Source organism: Schistocerca gregaria, chromosome 5 (genome assembly GCF_023897955.1).
Source record: "Schistocerca gregaria isolate iqSchGreg1 chromosome 5, iqSchGreg1.2, whole genome shotgun sequence".
Lineage (NCBI taxonomy): Eukaryota > Metazoa > Arthropoda > Insecta > Orthoptera > Acrididae > Schistocerca > Schistocerca gregaria.
In genome coordinates, this window is record NC_064924.1 from 10,405,922 (window position 1) to 10,425,333 (window position 19,412).

The following is a 19,412-nucleotide window of genomic DNA, read 5'->3' on the forward strand; positions in this document are numbered from 1 at the left end:
CCAAAACAAGTATCACCAAATTCCGCACTAATGCTTCTTGCGGATAACAGTTTATTTTATTTTAAAAAACTGAATTAGAGCAGTTTAATCTTATAACACTTTAAGAAAATTGGTGGGAGCCTTTCTAATACATCTCATTAGGAATTTTGTTAATATTAGGTTGAATTATTGACAGTAGTGTTCTGAGATCGTGGATATTTGTAAGCATTTTCTGTGTTTATTTCTCATATGCAGAAATAAATTTCTTGTGCAAGTAGTTAAAATCAAATCTGCAAGTTTTTCTACACTAGACCAAAAAATATTCAAGGAAGAAAGCTCTACAAACTCCCATAATTTGGCTCCTTGAACATGAGTTTTGCAACTCGGTTTGAAGATAATTCTATCAAACTTTCCTACTCTATGGAAGTCAACAATTACTCTTCATTCATACTGAAAGAAAATGAATCCCTAATACTGCTCTACAAACTCCCATAATGTGGCTCCTTGAACATGAGTTATGCAACTCAATTTGAAGATAATTCTATCAAACTTTCCTACTCTATGGAAGTCAACTATTACTCTTCATTCATACTGAAAGAAAATGAATCCCTAATACTGCTTTTATGTCAAATCAGATACTGTAAAATATTCATGAAAAACTTGTTATAGCTAAGGTAAGTGTCGTGCAATTTCTAGTATTGTTAATTGCTGTTAATATCATTACTAATATAGGTACAGGTACATTCTTAAGCCTGGAAAATGAATCGTAAGTGCTGTTTGAGGAACATCATTCTGACAGATTCTGCTTCATTTATTACAGATTCTGTTTTGTCTTCTACTTCAGACATTGTAGTAGTTATGATCCCAGGACTCAGAAGAACATTAAACTAAACAACATTTTGGTCTTGGCAAGCCAAATATCACTTTTTGATCTTTGTCAGGTGGACCCTCCTAGCAACCTGGTCCTAGAAATAAAACCTTCAAAGGAGTAACAAAGGCATTTAAGAAACATTTCCTCCATCAAATACCGCAAGCTACACAGAACATTTACTACCATGGCAAGAAGCCAAACATTCAAAACTATTTTCTCAAAAAGTCAGCAACTTAAATCTATGTTAAAAGCAATACACAGGATGTTTCAAAGATATTCATGTGACTTCACAAGACTATATCCTCCACATGAACACAGGCAATAAATTTTTATGTGGTCACTGGCAGAGTTATTCCCGAAACAGGTAGCTCACTCCCTTGTTCACTAGTCAGGGCCAAGATAGCAATAACACAGCAGCAAACTATGTTTCACATTCTCTCTCTCATTCGGTGTCTTCCAGATACGACTGTGCAGCATAATTTTTGTCAAAAGTGTGGAACTGCAGCTCAATGCACTGGACAATCACACCAGCAATTTCAAGAGAGATTGTTTTCAAAAGAGGAAATTCACAGATTTTTCTGTGTGCTCATCAGAGGTGTAAACCACAATTGACAGAGTTTTGCACATAGTGTGCAGAAGTCAACTCATGGTGTAAGTTGAGAGTAAGCCATTTCTCATATACCTGTGTGGCAAGATATGTGGTAACATTTATGTTTCAAATCATACAGGATTCAACTGCTACAAGCCCTTGACAACTGTAATAAACAAAAGTGATGAAAGCTTTGTGAACTGATTATGGTCACGGGAATAGAAGATAATTTTGTTTACATATAATGTTCAGTAATTATGATACATTCCATCTATGTGGAAAAGTGAGCTGTAATAAAATGGGAAACACAGCTGCCATATAACACAGCAGAACACAAGAGAGAATCTCCAAAGCTTCATGTTTTGTGTCATTTTCAGAGAAAATATTTACTGTACTTTCACTTTTGCTGAAAAAATGATTAAGGCATCACACACCCACATATGCTGGACTGGAGTCCTTATGGGGACATGAACGAGAATAGTACCTTAATCCACACTCAGCTGCTGGTGTTATAACCAGTTAGAATATAACACATGATTGCCAGTTGTGCAATATGATACGGCCGACTTGCGCTGGGCAGTTTTCTTGTTTCGGCTATGACTTTTAAATCATTTTTATACAGACTCTATACATGAGTACGTGCCGTAAGGCTCATGATTGTCTGCTATATATTAATGGCTTGGTGGCTTGTGCTCATGCACATTAACTACATCTTGAAAATCATATAAAAGCCAAAATTGGCTAATAATGGATAATTATCATTAAGTCAAAGGTGGAAACTGTTAACAGAAGGAATTCATGAGGTCAAGTTGCAACAGAACTTGCCTTTCTCTCTCCAGTAGCACCAATCTTGATAACTGCAAAGCTGAAATCTAAATGAGTGTGGGGTGTTGTTTGTTCATTGATATATGTGACTCTGTAAGTTTGATGACATTAATGCACACATTATACTTCATAAGAAATTTAGTGTTTAATCATGGTGACCAGCTTCTACACTACAAAGTTTTCAATTACGGCCCAAACTAAACTGTTCACATTTATCTAAAACAACACAGTTTAGATTTACTACAGCACTTTCTCAGTTCATCAAATATTGTGCTTCTGTGGTCCATTCAACTCAGTCTACACCACTGTGTTCAACAATAACTTGCTTCAATAACAATAACCTTCCACAGCATTTTTTAATCACAACACAGTTCAGTCACAATGTTCATTACTTACTGAGACTGTAATTACACAAAAGTTTTAACACATTAAAGTTCTCGAGTTCCGCACTGACCAGAGCATGTATTCTTGCATGCAGAATATATGTCATAAAAATGTGAGTCGGACAACACAAGCATATCCAGTATAGTTAATACTCTTAAGTTTTACAACTGCGGGCTACCTATTTCATGACTAAGATGGTCTAAAACTGTTAAGTGGGTGTGCTGGAAAGAATGCCTTTAAATTTCTTAAGTGAAAATTGTTAAAGCGCTTTAAATAAAATAAACTTTATTAAGATTCTACATCTTTATTATTCATGTCTACATATTTCTTTCTCAACATAATCATCTTGGCAATGAACACATTTCTGCCAATGAGAGACTAGCTTGTTGATACTGTCACTGTAGAACGTTTGAGTTAACAGAAACACAACACCCTTCCTCCGCCCCCCCCCCCCCCCCCCCACACACACACACACAAAACACCCTCATCCCCTCCCTCCCCTTTTTGCACCGCTTCAGCACTGTGAAGCAAAGTCTGTGAAGGTGTTCTTTAAGTTTTGGAAACAGATGAAAATCAGATGGGGCCATGTCAGGACTGTATGGAGGATGATTGATGACAGTGAACCCGAGATTTTCTATTGTTGCTGATGTTACAGTACTTATGAGTGGTCTGGCATACTCATGCTGAAGGAGAGGGTGTTCCATGTGTGGACAAACTCTTTGAATTCATGCTTTCAGTTTTTTGAGGGTATCTCAAGTGCTGGTATAGTTATGTTACACACCACCACATTACACGCTACAATTTGGAGCCCTGTAATAACAGTGGGCTGCATCAGTGGAGTGGGAAAGTTGACCAAATAAAGTACATGGCATGTAATACCTCAACCAATATGAGAACAGAATAAAACATTCTGAGGTATTACTTACAGCACACCTTTATATTCTGAAAGGTAGATTATATTTTGACAAATGTACATGTTGGAATTTACTGTTTTTGATGAACTATAAGAATTAATATGATTTTGATTTATATGAATCTTCTTGTTTATATAAATGAGTGCCATAGCAAATTACATGACATTATTAATTAGTGAGTTAATTATTGTTCTATGTCAGATGGTACAGAAAAACTAAGGTACCAAAACTCTAGAATATATCAGTGGTTAATACAAAACCACTTGTGTAAATTGTTTAATTAGTTCAGAAGATAATTAGTTTTTGATAATTTACAATACTTTCCTCTTAAGTCGAAATGAGTCACTTTCAACTGTTGTAGATAACTTTTCACAAATTTAATGATTACATCACACTGTTTCACATCTCTCTAAATATAGTTCTAATTTCAGTCAACTGTAACTTTTAATTAACAGCTTCCTAACGAAAATTAATTACACAAATGTAATCAGAATATTTGAAATGAGAATCTGAATAATAAAGTGAATTAAAATTTGGTCTAGAAAAGATTTTGAAATTTTTTAAGTAAGTGCTACATGTTACTAGTTAAACATATTGGAAATAAGATAAAAATTAGTGTCCATCTGACCACTGCACACAAGTGCCATGTCACTTCACTTCATTTACAAAGATATCCCATGCTTTCATTTGTTACACTCTAAAACTGGGGAAATCCTCTGGATTCAACCCACTTTTTCTTTGTGCCTATTCTGCACTTAATAATCATAATGCACATCTTTATACTATACTTGCTGTAATATTTCCTTTCAGTTTAGCTCATCCCTTAGATTGCAGAGGAATTGGTTTGTTAAGAATTGCTTCCTAGAAAAACTTGGCCACTTAAACGTATTGTCATTTACCAACTGCAAACTTCCCTAAAAGAAAGATTTCCTTTTAATATTGCTGCAAATCTAATGCTGATATTTGTAGTGAGGCCTCCACTTCAAAAATTTTATGAATGCAAAATTCATATTATCTGTAGCAGATGCTGCTAAGCTTCTGAATCAAGATTTGAAACTATGTCTATGGAATAGGAAGAATCCCCAAATACCAATGGCACTCCAACTATTTTTAAATCATAAAACGTGTAAAAGCCTCCATTCCAACACTGTAGCTTATGGTGAGTTAATATCATGTTAAGTGACAATAGGTGACTGTTCTAATTTTTAAAAACTGTTTATTTCTGTAACTTGCAACAATAGATTGGTTTCACATTTTTCAGCAGTGATGGTGCAATGCTTGTACAAGTCAGTCACAAATGCTTTCCCATGCATACAAGACATACCATCTCACTGAAACACATTTATGTGACCGGAACCTGAAATATGTTATTCTTTTTAAAAAATGTATTCCCATTAACTATTTCAGTCAGAATCCCAATGGACTGTTTATAACACTAGTTGCAGATTTTTCAAACAGTAGTACAATTTCTGTGGAGATGCATATTTATTGAACACTGGACAATGTTGTTCTATTGCAGAATAAAATGTGATTTCTGTTTTGAAAACTAATGTGACTGTCTTGGAATTCATTAATGGTTACATTCAGTATTAAAAATTACATGTTGCAGTAGTAAATTTACTGCATTAATATTTGATATATTTAATTACAGTTCTGGCATTCACCACTGTAAGTGCAGCTAACAAAACATCAAAATGTCATTACACCAATAAAATAGAAAAATCTTCATTGATGTTGTTGTTGTTGTTGTTGTGGTGGTGGTGGTCTTTAGTCCATGCTACTCTATCCTGTGCAAGCCTCTTCATCTCCAAGTAACTATTACAACCTTCATCCTTCTGAATCTGCTTAATGTATTCATCTCTTGGTCTCCCTCTACAATTTTTACCCTCTACACTTCCCTCCAATACTAAATTGGTGATCCCTTGATGCCTCAGAATATGTCCTACCATCCACTCCCTTGTTTGAGTCAAGTTGTGCCACAAATTCCTCTTCTCCTCAATTCTAGTCAGTACCTCCAAATTGGTTGTGTGACCTACTCATCTAATCTTCAGCATTCTTCTGTAGCACCACATATCAAAAGCTTCCATTCTCTTCCTATCTAAACTGTTTATTGTACATCCTCCATTCAATATGTACTTTGTATTTCAGTCTAAAAAGGAAATACGTGGTATTGTATCTTACCTAAAAGACAACAACATTGAAAATTATCTTGGAGGGGCTCCAGCATCCTTAATTCTCACTGGTGAGCAGTGGGACTTCCCAAATGTTTGGCCCCCACTTGAAAACATTTTAATCATGGGTCTGCAGAAGACTGGTGTAAGAGAGGCCACTGAATTTGCATTTGAGCTGGCACAAATATGGATACATGCAACATATACTGGCTATATACGCTACAATAATATGTTTGAAAAGGTTGGTTTTCTTTGTTTCGTTCCTTCTTTCAGTAACAAAATAATACGAGTATTACATCTCAGAGTAGTTATTTAGCTTATTGTAACATAATATTTCATTTCAGTATGATGCTGAAAAGCCTGGAGAATTTGGAAATGGAGGAGAATATGTGGTTCAACCTGGGTTTGGGTGGACAAATGGGGGTATCCTCGAGCTGTTAAATGAATATGGACAGAATCTCACTATACCTGACCTGCCACAATACCAAAGTAAGCAAAAGTAATGTTAAGGTTTCAATGAAGTCATATAATGCCATATCTAAAAGACATATCTTTAAGTCTAAGTTGTACATGTGCATCTACAGTTATATCTATAGCACCCAAGTCAGCTCACAGACATGGGTGAGGGTGCTCCACGTACCCCTTTTTCCTGTTTGATTCACAAATGATGTGTTACAAGAAAAACAGCTGGTAAGCCTCTGCATGAACATTAATTTCTGTAATCGTGTTCATTTCACAAGATAACTTTGTTCCTGGGATCCTCTTGCAACATGCCATCTGACAGTTTTAGCACTACTTCTTGTTGCACAATGTCTCCTATATAATATTTGTGAGTGGAGTTAGATCAGCATCTCCACAATGTTCCTGCATGTACTACATAAACTAGCAGCAAAATGTGCTGCTCGCCTTAGGATTTTTTCTATGTCTTCTAAAAACCTTTCTGAGAAGTAATGCTGACTGGTGAGCAGTACTCAAGAAATGGTTAAAAAGAGGTTTTTTTTTTTAAATTACCTATTAAAGAGGTGAAATAAGTTTCTTTGTGGTTCTTACAAAGAATCTCTCAGGCACCTGCATTTTACAAAGTTTTGTATAGTCATTTCATGTTAGGTCACTTTTGACACATACCCTAATATACGGGTATTTTACCATTGTTACTGGATCCATTGCTTGACAGGCAATCATGTAACCAAACAACAATAGAGCTTTGCATCTTTTTATGGACAATACATTATATTTATTGATGTTGAGGGTCAAATATCAACTCCTATAATGACTGGCACCAAACTTCTGAGTGTCTTCCTGCATTTCACTACAATTTTCTGACTATGATACTTCATGGCGGGCACCACTTGCAAAGTGCCCCCTGGAACTTCTATTGTTATCTGCAGGATAGTTTGCACAGGCTGAAGCAGCTAAGGCTGGGCACCCTAGATATGTCCAGAATGTGTAAACATATAGAGCTGCAGTTTCCACTAAGCTATAGTCGAATTTTCTGGCATGCGTACATAATTTGTAACATCTATAGCTGCCGAATTATAGCACCGTGGTTTCATATTGTTCTTTGTTTTTGTTTTTAATGGGCCTACACACTCTTTTTCTGTTGCATTAGAAAGAGCCTCCAGTGAGGATTTCAACAACATAATGTGTAGAACTAGGGTACCTTAAACCACTGTCCAGCCATTGGAAGAAGAGATCCCAGAACTATCTGCTGTACCAAATGTAAGCAGATGTGTAAATCAGGTGCAGTTCCTGTGTTTACACATGGACTTTGCTGAAGCTATAGTGTCGACTGATGTGCTCAATCAGACAACTTGCTCATGAAATTGTTCAGCTGAAAAAGTGGATTGGGTTTTCGTTTACGGTGAACATTGCCAAACTGTTAGAGCAGTGGCACAGTCGTATGCAGAAAGATGATATGAATGTGTCGAGGCCTCGTGGCCTGTCATTGCAAATGTAATAAAAATTGTAAGTGTGAAGCTTAAGATACACCAACAAAACATAACATAACTCAGTTGAGAAATGAAACCTACATTTTAGCAGCAATAGTATAGATTCTATGTGTAATTATGGGGCAACTCAAACATGCTAGTAGGAATATTCTACACATTTATCCATTCCATATTTTGCTACTCAATCAACAGCTGCATGGCAACGACTTTCAACACTTGGTACAGTTATCTGAATAATGTCTACAAAAATTACTAGGTGATCTATGTTTCTATGTGTGACTTTGTTTACACACAAATCATCATTTACAAACTGTGCTCAAAGTATAGTCCACTGTATGACTACTTGGGAGTGGACAATCCACAATGGCTGAAAAAAGTGGGTGTCGAATGACTTGGTAAGTCAATGCATGGTACCAGAATTTCAGGAATACAACTATCACTGGTCCCTATTTTACTGATGGGATTCTAAATACTGAAACACATCTACACTTCCTAAAAGATATGTTGATGCAGTTGTCAGAAAACATCCCTCTGAATGTAGGGCAATCCATTTCAAATCAATGTGGCAGGTATCACACCTATCCCACACAAATAGTTAAACTTTCTTTGCAAACCAGTTTGAGACTGTCAGTTCATTTGTTTCAAAAACATGATTTTGCTTGCACTCTCACCAGGTTTAATATGTCTGGACTTTTATCAGTGAGAGAAAATTAAAGCAAAAACTCTACAAGGAAAGGTAGGTGACTCTCAGAGACATGAAATGACATAATGTATGGATGTAAGCTTCAGTAAGTCTAGATGAAATTCAATACACAGTATTGTCTGCCCATAATTTGTCTACAGCCTGCACCAGTGTTAAACGCCACCATTCACACATAACAGTAAACTCATAGCTGTACTCGAGCTACTTGTTTGCTTAAATTTGATACAGAAAGGCAGAGGTTTGAGGGATCTCTTGTCCAGATGGCGAGACAGTGGTTTGAGGCACTGTTACCTTGGTACTGTTTGAGGGAGATTGATTCATGTTAGTATTCTTCAGGGGCTATTTTCCATGTCAGAGAAAAACAGGTACGATTCAATAAAGAAAGGAAAAAGTCACTGTCAGAATTTGAAAGCTATCAATATTAAATACTACTAGCGAAGATCAGAAAATTCACCACACCTCTGACATAATCTCAGCTTGGTATATATACTACTTCTTCATATATCTGAGATGGCCTGCCCCAGCTGCCTCTGTCTGTGTAAACAGTGACATTCTTGTAGTATGTCAAAAGTTGCTTTCACATCTGATGGTTTCTCACCATTAAGAACATGTGCCAAGTTTTATGTATGAGGAAGTGCTCAAGCCAGTCACAAAGCTGGTTCAGCACTCTGATGTTGTTCATCAGGCATTCGTGCGGGACTGTACGAAACACCAACTGGAAGTCAAGGAACACAGCATCGACATATGAGCAGGGGCTGTTACCCTGCTATATGCAGCCACGTGGATTTCACAGAAAAACAAAGTAAACTGAGTTTCACAAAGTAACTGTTGATTCCTGGGAAAGAGACTTGAGTTTGTAATGTGTGACCATGTAAGATGTCCCATAATTCTACGATAGACATACGTAATTGTTGAAGATGTATAATCATCTGCATCTGTCCAAATATCTTTTCTGAATTATTGATATCAATATCAGTTATTTTGGAAATCACAGAACAATTGATAGGGTGAACTAGCATTACCTTTTGCAGTGAAACTATTTTGGAAGATGCAGGTCAGCATTTTGCTCTTCACGGTGTCATCCTGTGTTTCAGTATCACCACTGTGTGACTGACTTTCTTACATTTACCAGCTTAACTGAAAACAAAGACTTCTTACATTCCTCATCATATCAGCAGGCGAAAGATTACTTTCGAATTTGTTGAACACCTCTTGTGTTGCTCTCCTTATGATCATCTTGTTTTTGTTTGCCAGTAAAACACACACAAAAACACACACACACACACACACATATATATATATATATATATTCACATTTCACATGGCACTAATGTAGCAATAAAAGCCATAATAAAATTAGCACACACTACTTGCTCTTACTCGCTACAAACTAATTCACTATAATAATAGTCATATTCAATTCCACACAGCTTTACTCACAAACTGATAACTCGGTGTACCTGCCATGTGAAGCAATCCTGAAAAAAAAAAGTTATATATGTGCTGCATTATCTTGTAGGTTTCTTTTTTAAAAAAATGGTTGGTTGTTTAAGAATTTAGTATTTCATTACAGCAATATTGGCTCAGAATATAAGCTGCAATGTTTGCTGCCACAAACTAGTTGAATTTCACACTTAGCTTATTCAGCTCTCTGGAATATGCCAGATATAGCCAACCATTTTTGCCAAAAACCTTCGCACCTCTCCAAGTCAACCAATCTACAACAGGTGGAATACTTGTCCTGTGTATCCACACAGCACCCTCTATTGCAGTGCCCAGTGCCATGACAGCCATACCTTACCCCTGGAGAACCAAGACCACTTGTGAAAATAACAATTCAGCTGTAACATCTACACAGTCTTTTAGGTGAGAATGAGCACCAACCAGTTGTCCATCAGAATGCATGGCTACCACCGAGGAGAGATCGACCATTCAGTGGCAGAGCAGGCCACTGAGTACCAACTTGCGTAACTTCAATGCCTGCTTCAAAACCTGTGCCATCTGGACACTTCCTCACCAACACCAGATTCTCTGAATTGATCCAGTGAATGCTTCATAGTGCATTTCATCTGGTTTGTGTAGCTACCCAAGCATGACTCACGACCCATCCTCACAGCTTCTATTCTGACAGTGCCTCGTCTCCTTCCAAGGTTCACAGCTCTTCTGCGAACCTTGCAGAACTAGCACTCCTGAAAGAAAGGATATTGCGGAGACATGGCTTACCCACAGCCTGGGGGATGTTTCCAGAATGTACACAGGAGTTGTCCTTATAATATATCTTCTGAACCCACAATCATGGATTCAGTCTTCTGTATCCCCTGTCCCACACCAACCTCTACTTCTTTCCCAGTGCTTCTATTAACCTACACTCACACTGTCCTCTCTACGGTCATCCTCTTCCTTTCTTGTACTCTTTTATTCCCCCTCCCTTACCCATTCCACAACTTTGTCATGTGCCACACACTACAGTAGAGCCCCTTTAATCCGAACTAATAGGGACCGGACCTTGTTTGGAGTACTGATTTGTTCGGATTAGCTGGAATTACGGTGATGAGTTTCTAGACTGAAGTATACCAAGCAGATAAGTAGGTACACCATGATAACAAATGGGAACAAGTTTGGGAACAATAGCTCACTGTCACTCTCTCCCCTTGTTGTTGTGCATTGTTGAGACCTTTGTAGTGTCTGAGGTTAGTGCACTGCCAGTTGGCTCTCAAAGTGCTTGGTTATGTTAGTTATCGATTGCTGGCATGCATAAGAGTTGTACTGTATTTGTTCAGGTGTAGTGGTGTATGTATTTTCGTCACGAGTATACCAAAACATACAACGTTAACTCTCAATGAAAAACTGAATGCTTTGAAGTGGACAGACAATTATGAAAATATATCTAAACTGGCAACAGAACTGGGTGTTGGTAAAGCAACCATTTGTGATTGGAAGAAGAACCGAGTGAAGCTTGAACACTCCTGAGCAACGTCTTTGAGAAACACACTCGAAATTCGGCAGACTTTGAAACAGTCCCAGTACGACAAAGTGGATGAAGCTCTTTTGTTTGGTTTATGCAGAAAAGAGAAAGGGGAACTCCTTTGAGCAGAGCACTGGTTCAGGAGAATGCCATTTACCTGAAGAAAATGGATGGTGATGAGTCTTTTAGTGCAAGCACGAATTGGTTGGACACATTCAAAAAACATCATGGAATCTGTCAGCTAACAATTACTGGAGTGTTTCATGTCAGCGCACACTCCGCTGCAGATTGAAAATCTCATTCTGGAAACATCTCCCAGGCTGTGGCTAAGCCATGTCTCAGCAGTATCCTTTCTTTCAGGAGTGCTAGTTCTGCAAGGTTCGCAGGAGAGCTTCTGTAATGTTTGGAGACGAGATACTGGCAGAGGTAAAGCTGTGAGTACCGGGCATGAGTCGTGCTTCGGTAGCTCAGATGGTAGAGCACTTGCCCCCGAAAGGCAAAGGTCCCAAGTTCGAGTCTCGGTCGGGCACACAGTATCAATCTGCCAGGAAGTTTCGGTTACTGGAGAGAAGTTTTCTTCTGACTGTGATGCAGTGAGGAATACTTGGGTGAGTTTGAAAAAATGGTAAGAGAGGGAAAGTATTCTCCTCAACAAATTTATAATGCTGACGAGACAGGCCTTAATTTTAGGGCATTGCCAACAAAAAGCCTGGCATCAAAAGCAGAAGCTCACATGCCTGGTTTTAAAATGTGCAAAAATCGTGTGACTTCATTAGCATGCAGCAACACTGCTCATAATCACAAGCTGCCTTTAATGCTGATCAACAAAATGTGTTAGGTCCAGAGCTTTTAAGAACTGCAACATGAAGCCCCTGCCCATATCTTATCATAACCATAAAAAAGCGGGGATGGATGGTAAGCTGTTCAAAGAATGGTTTCATAGCCAGTTTGCTCCCTCTGTTTGACAGTTTTCTAAGGAAAATCATTTGTCTCCCAGTGCAATCCTTTTGATTGGCAACACACCATCTCACCCCAGCACTGAGGAATTATGTGATGGAGAAATTGTGGCAAAGATTTTGCCGCCAAATGTAAGACCACTTCTACAGCCGATGGACCAGGGCGTACTGCAAACATTAAAACTGATTTACAGAAAACATTTTTTAACAATGCTGATCCAAGATGATAGCATTCCTTTAGTGGACAAAATAAAAAAGACCACCATGAAGGATATTGTTTATTGGGCCGCTGAGGCATGGCAGAATATTTCAGAAAATACTCTGAGAAAATCGTGGAGAAAACTGTGGACATCTTTTGAATTTCAGGACAACCTAGTTGAAAATGAAGGGGAAAATCTACTACAAATGATACAGATTATCCCTAGTTGTGAAGAAGCTAGTGAAGGAGATGTAGATGAGTGGATGGCAGTGGATGGGGCATATGTTGAGAACCTTAATGATGCTGATTTAGTTGCTAATGTGACTCAAAACCAGGAAGAAGTGGACTGTTGTGATAGAAGTGACAGTGAGCCTGAAAGAGACAAAGGGGAGCTGGTGCCACACAGTGATGCAGCAGAAGCCCTTGGCTTCACACTACGTTATTTGGAGCAACAGTTCAGTGGTACACATGCTGATTTGATGTTTTTGAGACAATGGCACTACTATGCATCATAAAACAGACTGCCTTCATTAAGCCAAGAAACAATGACTGAGTTTTTGTCATCTAAAATGTAGGGATAAAATGTCTGCTTTATTTTAGTAAGTTTGACAGCTTTTCTTTCAATGTTATGCATTATTTAAACCTAATGTTTTCTTGCCAATTTTTCTAATACATGTTTACCGTACTGTGTAAATTGAAATAGTGTGTATGTACAGCAGTTTACCGCACAATTTTCCATACTTAGATTAACGTTTTTCATGGTTGGATTAACCAAACATTTGGATTACCGGGGTTTGGATAAGCTGGACTCTGCTGTACTTTTCTAGCATGTATCAGGTCACACTCATCGGTGCTTCATTCCTACCCTGTTCTCTTGCTGCTTCTTCCTGCTTGGAGCCATTCTCCCTTTTCTCCATCCCTCCCTACTCCCTCCTCTTAAAGACCACTCCACATAATATAACCTTTCACCCAAGTCTGGATGATTTTTATTTTTTAACTCTAAGAAAGAACATGGACCCAAGTCTTACTAGTTATGTCCATCGCATTTGTGCGCTTGTCAACTGCTAATGCCTCAGCTGCACAGTGACTAGTTACCTTCACAATTCCCATTATACATTTCCTAAGATCCTACATAAAATACCAGAACTTGGTAATGGAGATTGTAAAATACTACTACAGGTAGCTGTCTTGATCACCAAGGCAGAATGGATGAAACAGATACTCTAAATCTCACTAAAATATTCTAAATAACTGTGTAAACTGGACTTAAGGCATTTCACAAAATTTTCAATAGTGACATTGCCAAATAATATAGAACATGCCCACTTAATATTTACTGTTACCCTCTTGACACACACACACACACACACACACACACACACGAGTCAGAGAAAACTGCCCTATTCAAAGACAGGTCATCGCCATTTCATCCTGTCTCTACAGCTAGCAGAAATAATACCATAGTTGAAGAGGTGCTTTCAATGAATATAGTTTTTTGTCCATCGCTGCCAGGAAATCATTCTCCCATTGATTGTTGGTCAGTTGAATGATCGAAGGGACCAAACTACTAGGTCATCAGTCCCTCTTTCCTTGAATAAACAGGTCTACATGACTTTAGAAGAGAGATAGCCTACCACACAAAACACTGCAGAAGAAAACCCCAAGGTGTACAAAAGGTCAACAAAGGTGAGATCAGAGACAAAAAGACGAAAGGGAGACAGATGATGAAAGTCATGCAAGGTGCCCCATCTAGGGAGCAATTGGAAGCCCATGAAAGCATATTGCAATGAGAGGATATACAACTTCCAGCTCTTACCACTTACCAGAGATACTCCACTCCAAAATTGACATATTGCAATGAGAGGATATACAACTTCCGACCCTTACCACTTACCAGAGATACTCCACTCCAAGATTGACTAGGAAAGACTAGCAACACAGACAGGACAAGAGAAGCACATAGCGACAAAAGAAGAACAAGTGTAACAGACTATCCAAGAGGGAGGAAGAAGAGTAAAATAGCAAGTAGGATGAGGACCAGGCTGGACCACTAAACCCAGACAGCCACAGCCCGGCCTAGGCAGTGGAGGATACAGAATGTTCTGCCAATCCCTCCGTGGGCTGATAAGATTAAGTGGTGCTGGAAGTCTTCTTCATGAATAAAACTGAGTCAGCCACTGAGGCATCATTCCGTAACACCAGGAGTAGCAAGTCAGTGAGATGAGTTCACCACTGTGTGGCTAGGTTAGGACAGTCCAGCAAAATGTGTACCACCATCAAACAGGAGAAACAGTGACAGTTGGATAAGTCCTTGCAGTAGAGGAGAGACCATGAGTCAACCAAGTAGGGCCAATGTGGATCTGTAAAAGGGCAGTAGAGTCTTTGCAAGAGGCCTGCATGGAGGGGGCCTCCACAGAGTTGTAATCTCCTTTATCAACCATTGTTAGTTTGGCAAAATCAGTTAGCCATGCCATATTCCGGATACCCAAAACTTGACAGCGTAATACCAACCAGAAGTCTGTTTCTGGAATACCAACCTCAAGAGTCCTGAATGGTAATGACCAAGGTATGGCAAGGGTAACACTGATCGAGAGTGCTGTGGTGCTCCACTGATGGGTGCTGCATATGGCATTGGAGAGCCCAACTATGATCTCTAATGGCCTCTGTAATTTCTGATGGTTATTAGGGTACCACATTCTATCAGGATGCGCCTAAGGAAGAGGGGATCCCCAAACCAACAGCCAAAAGAATAGTTGTATATATTCTGGACTGACTCATCATTATCTCCATGCAGTGTGGAACTGAGGTCAACCCCAGTGACAAAGCACCCCAGTCAGCACTGCTGAGAGCCCACCTGGGCAGGCATAGAGGGGAGTGACAGGAAGATCTGGAAGTGGTCACAACCAGAATCTCCAGTGGATGGATGAGAGAACACACGGACTGCAAATGGAAACATCAATGGTTGAGAAAATTCTGTGGGCCACACTGAAATGTAGTAAGTGTAGTGTCTAGAACATACATGAAAATTCCCCTGGCCCTGTCATAGGCAGCACTATTCTTATAATGTCCTCAGTATCCACAAAGGGCCGGGGTTAACATTGCAGAAACCAAGTCTCCTGAAGAGCAATGCAGAAGGCAGGGGAAGTGTTTAAAAGATGTAGCTTAGCCAAATGGTTGGGAAAGAAAAGGTTCCATTGTGTGGTGTTAACTGGGACCTGTCGAGCTGCCAGAATCTCCACCTCAGCCACATGTGGGATCTGGTGGCACAGGGATCACCGGAATGTCCTTTTTCTTGTCTTTCCTCTCCTTAGAGGATTTCAATGATTGCAAGGGCTTCCTTAACTCAGTTTCAAGTAAAGATGATGATCACAAAGCCCTCCCTTCACAGCAAGAGAAGCCAGAGAGAGGTGATTTGTCTCCAGCTGGTGGAAGGCCAACAATCCTAAAGTAGGTGCGGGTAAAGCAGCAAGAAGGGATACCCCAACCATCAAGGGGGCAGGCACTGTTGAGCGGCACCTCAGGATCTACTCTAGGAGGTGTAATGGGGGAGAGTACTATCACCAAAGTGTGCGACATCATCTTAGCTGTAACATATGACACTGTTTTACATTCTGGGTGCTATTTCTTGTACTACTTCTTGGCCTCTTAGCAAGTGAGTTTGCCCAAAGTCTTGTATTCTTGTATTTTCCTCTCTCTCTAGAAAACAGTGCAACCCAGTAAGCAGGGAGAATAGTGTGGAGGGGAACAAGAAACATTCACATGTAGTACTCGTCCACAATCTCTACTGATGGGGCTAGTGTTGCAATGCAAAGACATCTGCCCGAATTTCAGACACTTTAAGCACAGGAGGGGAATGGGTAGAACATACAGTTTGACATCACATCAGTATACCATTGCCCTCAAAGGCCAAGGTGAAGTCACTTGTACTGACCCTATTGTCCTTTGGCCCCCATGTACACGATGGACAAAGTTACACCCTGTCACTCCAAGTTGGTGCCTACTCATCATCAGACTGCAATGGCAGGTCTCTGTGGAAAATGATGCCTTTAACCAAATTTAGACAGTTATGAGGAGTGACAGTCACTGGTATGTCACCCAATTTGTTACAAGCGAGTACTGCCTGTGACTGGGCATGAGATGCAATTTTGATCCAAATCGACCCACTCTTCATTTTAGGGATGACTGCCACTTCCCCAAACTTGTCTCCTAAGTACTCCACAAAGAATAAGGGCTTTGTGGCCAAGAAGAAATCATAATCAGTCTTTGTACAAACCAAGTATTGTGGGGAGTATTGCTCTGCTTGCCCTACGTTCTTCCCATGGCACAGCCAGGAAAGGGAACATTTTACGGTTGTATCTCTCTCCATTAATAGAGGACTGTTTTTTATAGAGACTGCTGGGGTCATATATATGGCCACCAGAGGGAGATAACTTCATCTGCTTCATTTGCGACTCATCCGCTATATTGCTACCCAGTCAGAACCGGCTCTCCCCATACATGCCACCCAGGCTTAGCAATGGCTACCTGGCCAGTAACCCATTGCTTGAAATCCCCGTGCCCCAGGCACAACAGGCACACATTCCTTGGCATATGTGGAGTGTGTTCAGCTCAGGCACTAACAGTGTGATCCCTGCACAGTCAGGGGGCTACCATGGTGCAGGTACTTGATGATCTGTGATCTGTCCACAACAAGATGGCTATTGTGCTGGGTTTTGGGTGTATTACCTTATTAAAGAGGAGGGTGCAAAGATCAAAGATGGAAAGGCACAAAGCTGGAGCATACATTACATTGGGACACTCCCCCCCACCCCCCTCTCTCCTGCACAATTTGCACATCTGGAGAATTATGAAAATTGGTGGCAGGTCAAACCCAACAATGGGGACCGTGTGCTTATTTAATGACAAGTTGTAGAATATGCCAGAATTGGAAGCTCAGGTCCGAATTGTAAACCAGGTCCAAGCAGGATCTGGACCAAGAAAACCATCCAATGGAGAGGCAGAGGGGGATGGGATAGTGGAAGTGTAAGCTTGCAGCACAGAAAGGAAGTAATGCCACAAAGGTTGGAGCCACATGGTAGCCAAGTACATACTCACAAAAAGAGTTGTGGACCCCCTGGGAGGTCTTCCATTGGAGTGTTATCTCCTCTGTCAACAGAGAGGCAGTACCTTGAAGTGAGGTGGCACACTTTCCTTGGCTACTGTATCAGCTTCCACAGTGCCTCAGATCCTGAAGTGCCTTGGCAACCAGTAAAATGACATTTCTTTTGCTAACTTTTGTAGCACAAAAAAGGAAGTTCTGATTCATCTGGGCCATTGCCTCTGCTGGGTGCATTTGCAGAGGGCAACAAGGGAGTCAGAAAGTATGAGCAAATTCTTTCAGCAGTCAGCTGCTCCTTGTGTGCTTCAGGGTCTATAAGACACATGCAATTCTGCATTTAAAATTGTTAGCCTGTTATGACCCACCAGCATCCATTACAGTGTTTGTGCAAAATATCACAAAGATATAACTAAAAACTACATCTTGAGTATTTGCTTTTAAATTAATATTTATAATCTTAGTTTCAAAGGAGTAATTCTTAGCAAAAGTCCCTAGTGACTTAACTGCTCCCACATCCCATAAGTGGGCAGTCAACAATGTGGTGTGTAGGTGTTGGTTGGTTGGTTGGTTTAAAGGCGGGAGAAGGGACCAACTACGAGGTCATTGGTCCCTTGTTCCTAATAAAACAATGCCACAAGTGTGAGAACAAAATGGACAAAACATATAACACAAAATGGAAAGAAAGGAAAAGCCACAAGAATGAAGGGAAGGCAACAAACACTAAAAGGACAAGAAAGAGACTAAAGAGGACAAGAAAACAACAGAGATGCTAGAAACAGAAGAGAGTAAAACATGAAAGCTGATTACAGTGTCTGGCCAACCATGAGAATAGAAAGGGAAAGCCAGCCACTCTGAAATAAATTAAAACCTCCACCCTAAAATCACTAGGGTGGAGGACACAGAGGGACAAAGGACATGCGCTAAAACCTACATAGAAGTATAAAACCCACTCTTGCGGATAAAGCTTGAAACTAAAGCTGCTGCGGAGGCATTGTTGCCCAACACTGAAGGCAGGGTGCTGGGAAAGTTAAAAGTCTGCTGCAGAGCAGCTAAAAGTGGGCAGTCCAGCAAGAAGTGGATGACTGTCATTTGTGTCATGTGATGTCGCGAAGTTGTGTTGTATGCTTTACATAAGTAAAAAAAGACAGCAATCAGGCGTAGCCATCTTGAAAAGGCTGTTCGGATGGCAGACTCGATGGACACAAGATTATCTGTGGTAGAGCGCTCCTGGCGGAACTGCCAACATACCATACATTCCAGCAGCTTACAAAGAACATTGGTGAGGCTGATTGGCCAATAGCTATCCACATCAAGCGGGTTTTTACCGAGTTTGAGCACTGGAATGATGGAGCTCTCCTGCCACTGTGATGGAAAGACACCATTGCACCGGATCCAATTGAAGATGACTAGAAGATGTCGCTTCTAGTCAGATGAGAGGTGTTTAGTCATCTGGCTGTAGATGCAGTCAGGCCCAGGAGCTGTGTCGGTGCAATGTGCAAGGGCACTGAGGAGCTCCCACTCTGTAAATGGGGCATTATAAGATTAACTGCAGAGTGCAGTGAATGAGAGGAAGTTCCCTTCCAGCAGCTGTTTGAGTGTGTGAAAGGCTGGTGGGTAATTCTTCGACGCAGAGGCTCAAGCAAAGTGCTCAGGAAAGTGCTCGGCAATCGCATTTGTGTCGGTACATAACTCCCCATTTATGGCAACACCAGGGACAGGTGTTGGGGTCTGGTACCCGAAAAGACATTTGATCTTTGCCCAGACTTGTGAAGCTGAGGGTGGCACCCCATGGTGGAGACATATCTCTCC

General features: G+C 40.2%; 1 protein-coding gene across 2 annotated transcripts in view; it reads left to right on the forward strand.

The window, feature by feature from the left end:
* LOC126273150 (trehalase-like) overlaps window positions 1-19,412 on the forward strand; it is a 260,073-nt gene that overhangs the window by 206,782 nt on the left and 33,879 nt on the right. For both annotated transcript variants that reach the window (XM_049976602.1, XM_049976603.1), the window contains exons 7-8: window positions 5,711-5,974; window positions 6,078-6,222. In XM_049976602.1, the coding sequence (XP_049832559.1) occupies window positions 5,711-5,974; window positions 6,078-6,222 (409 nt within the window). The remainder of the gene's footprint in view (window positions 1-5,710; window positions 5,975-6,077; window positions 6,223-19,412) is intronic.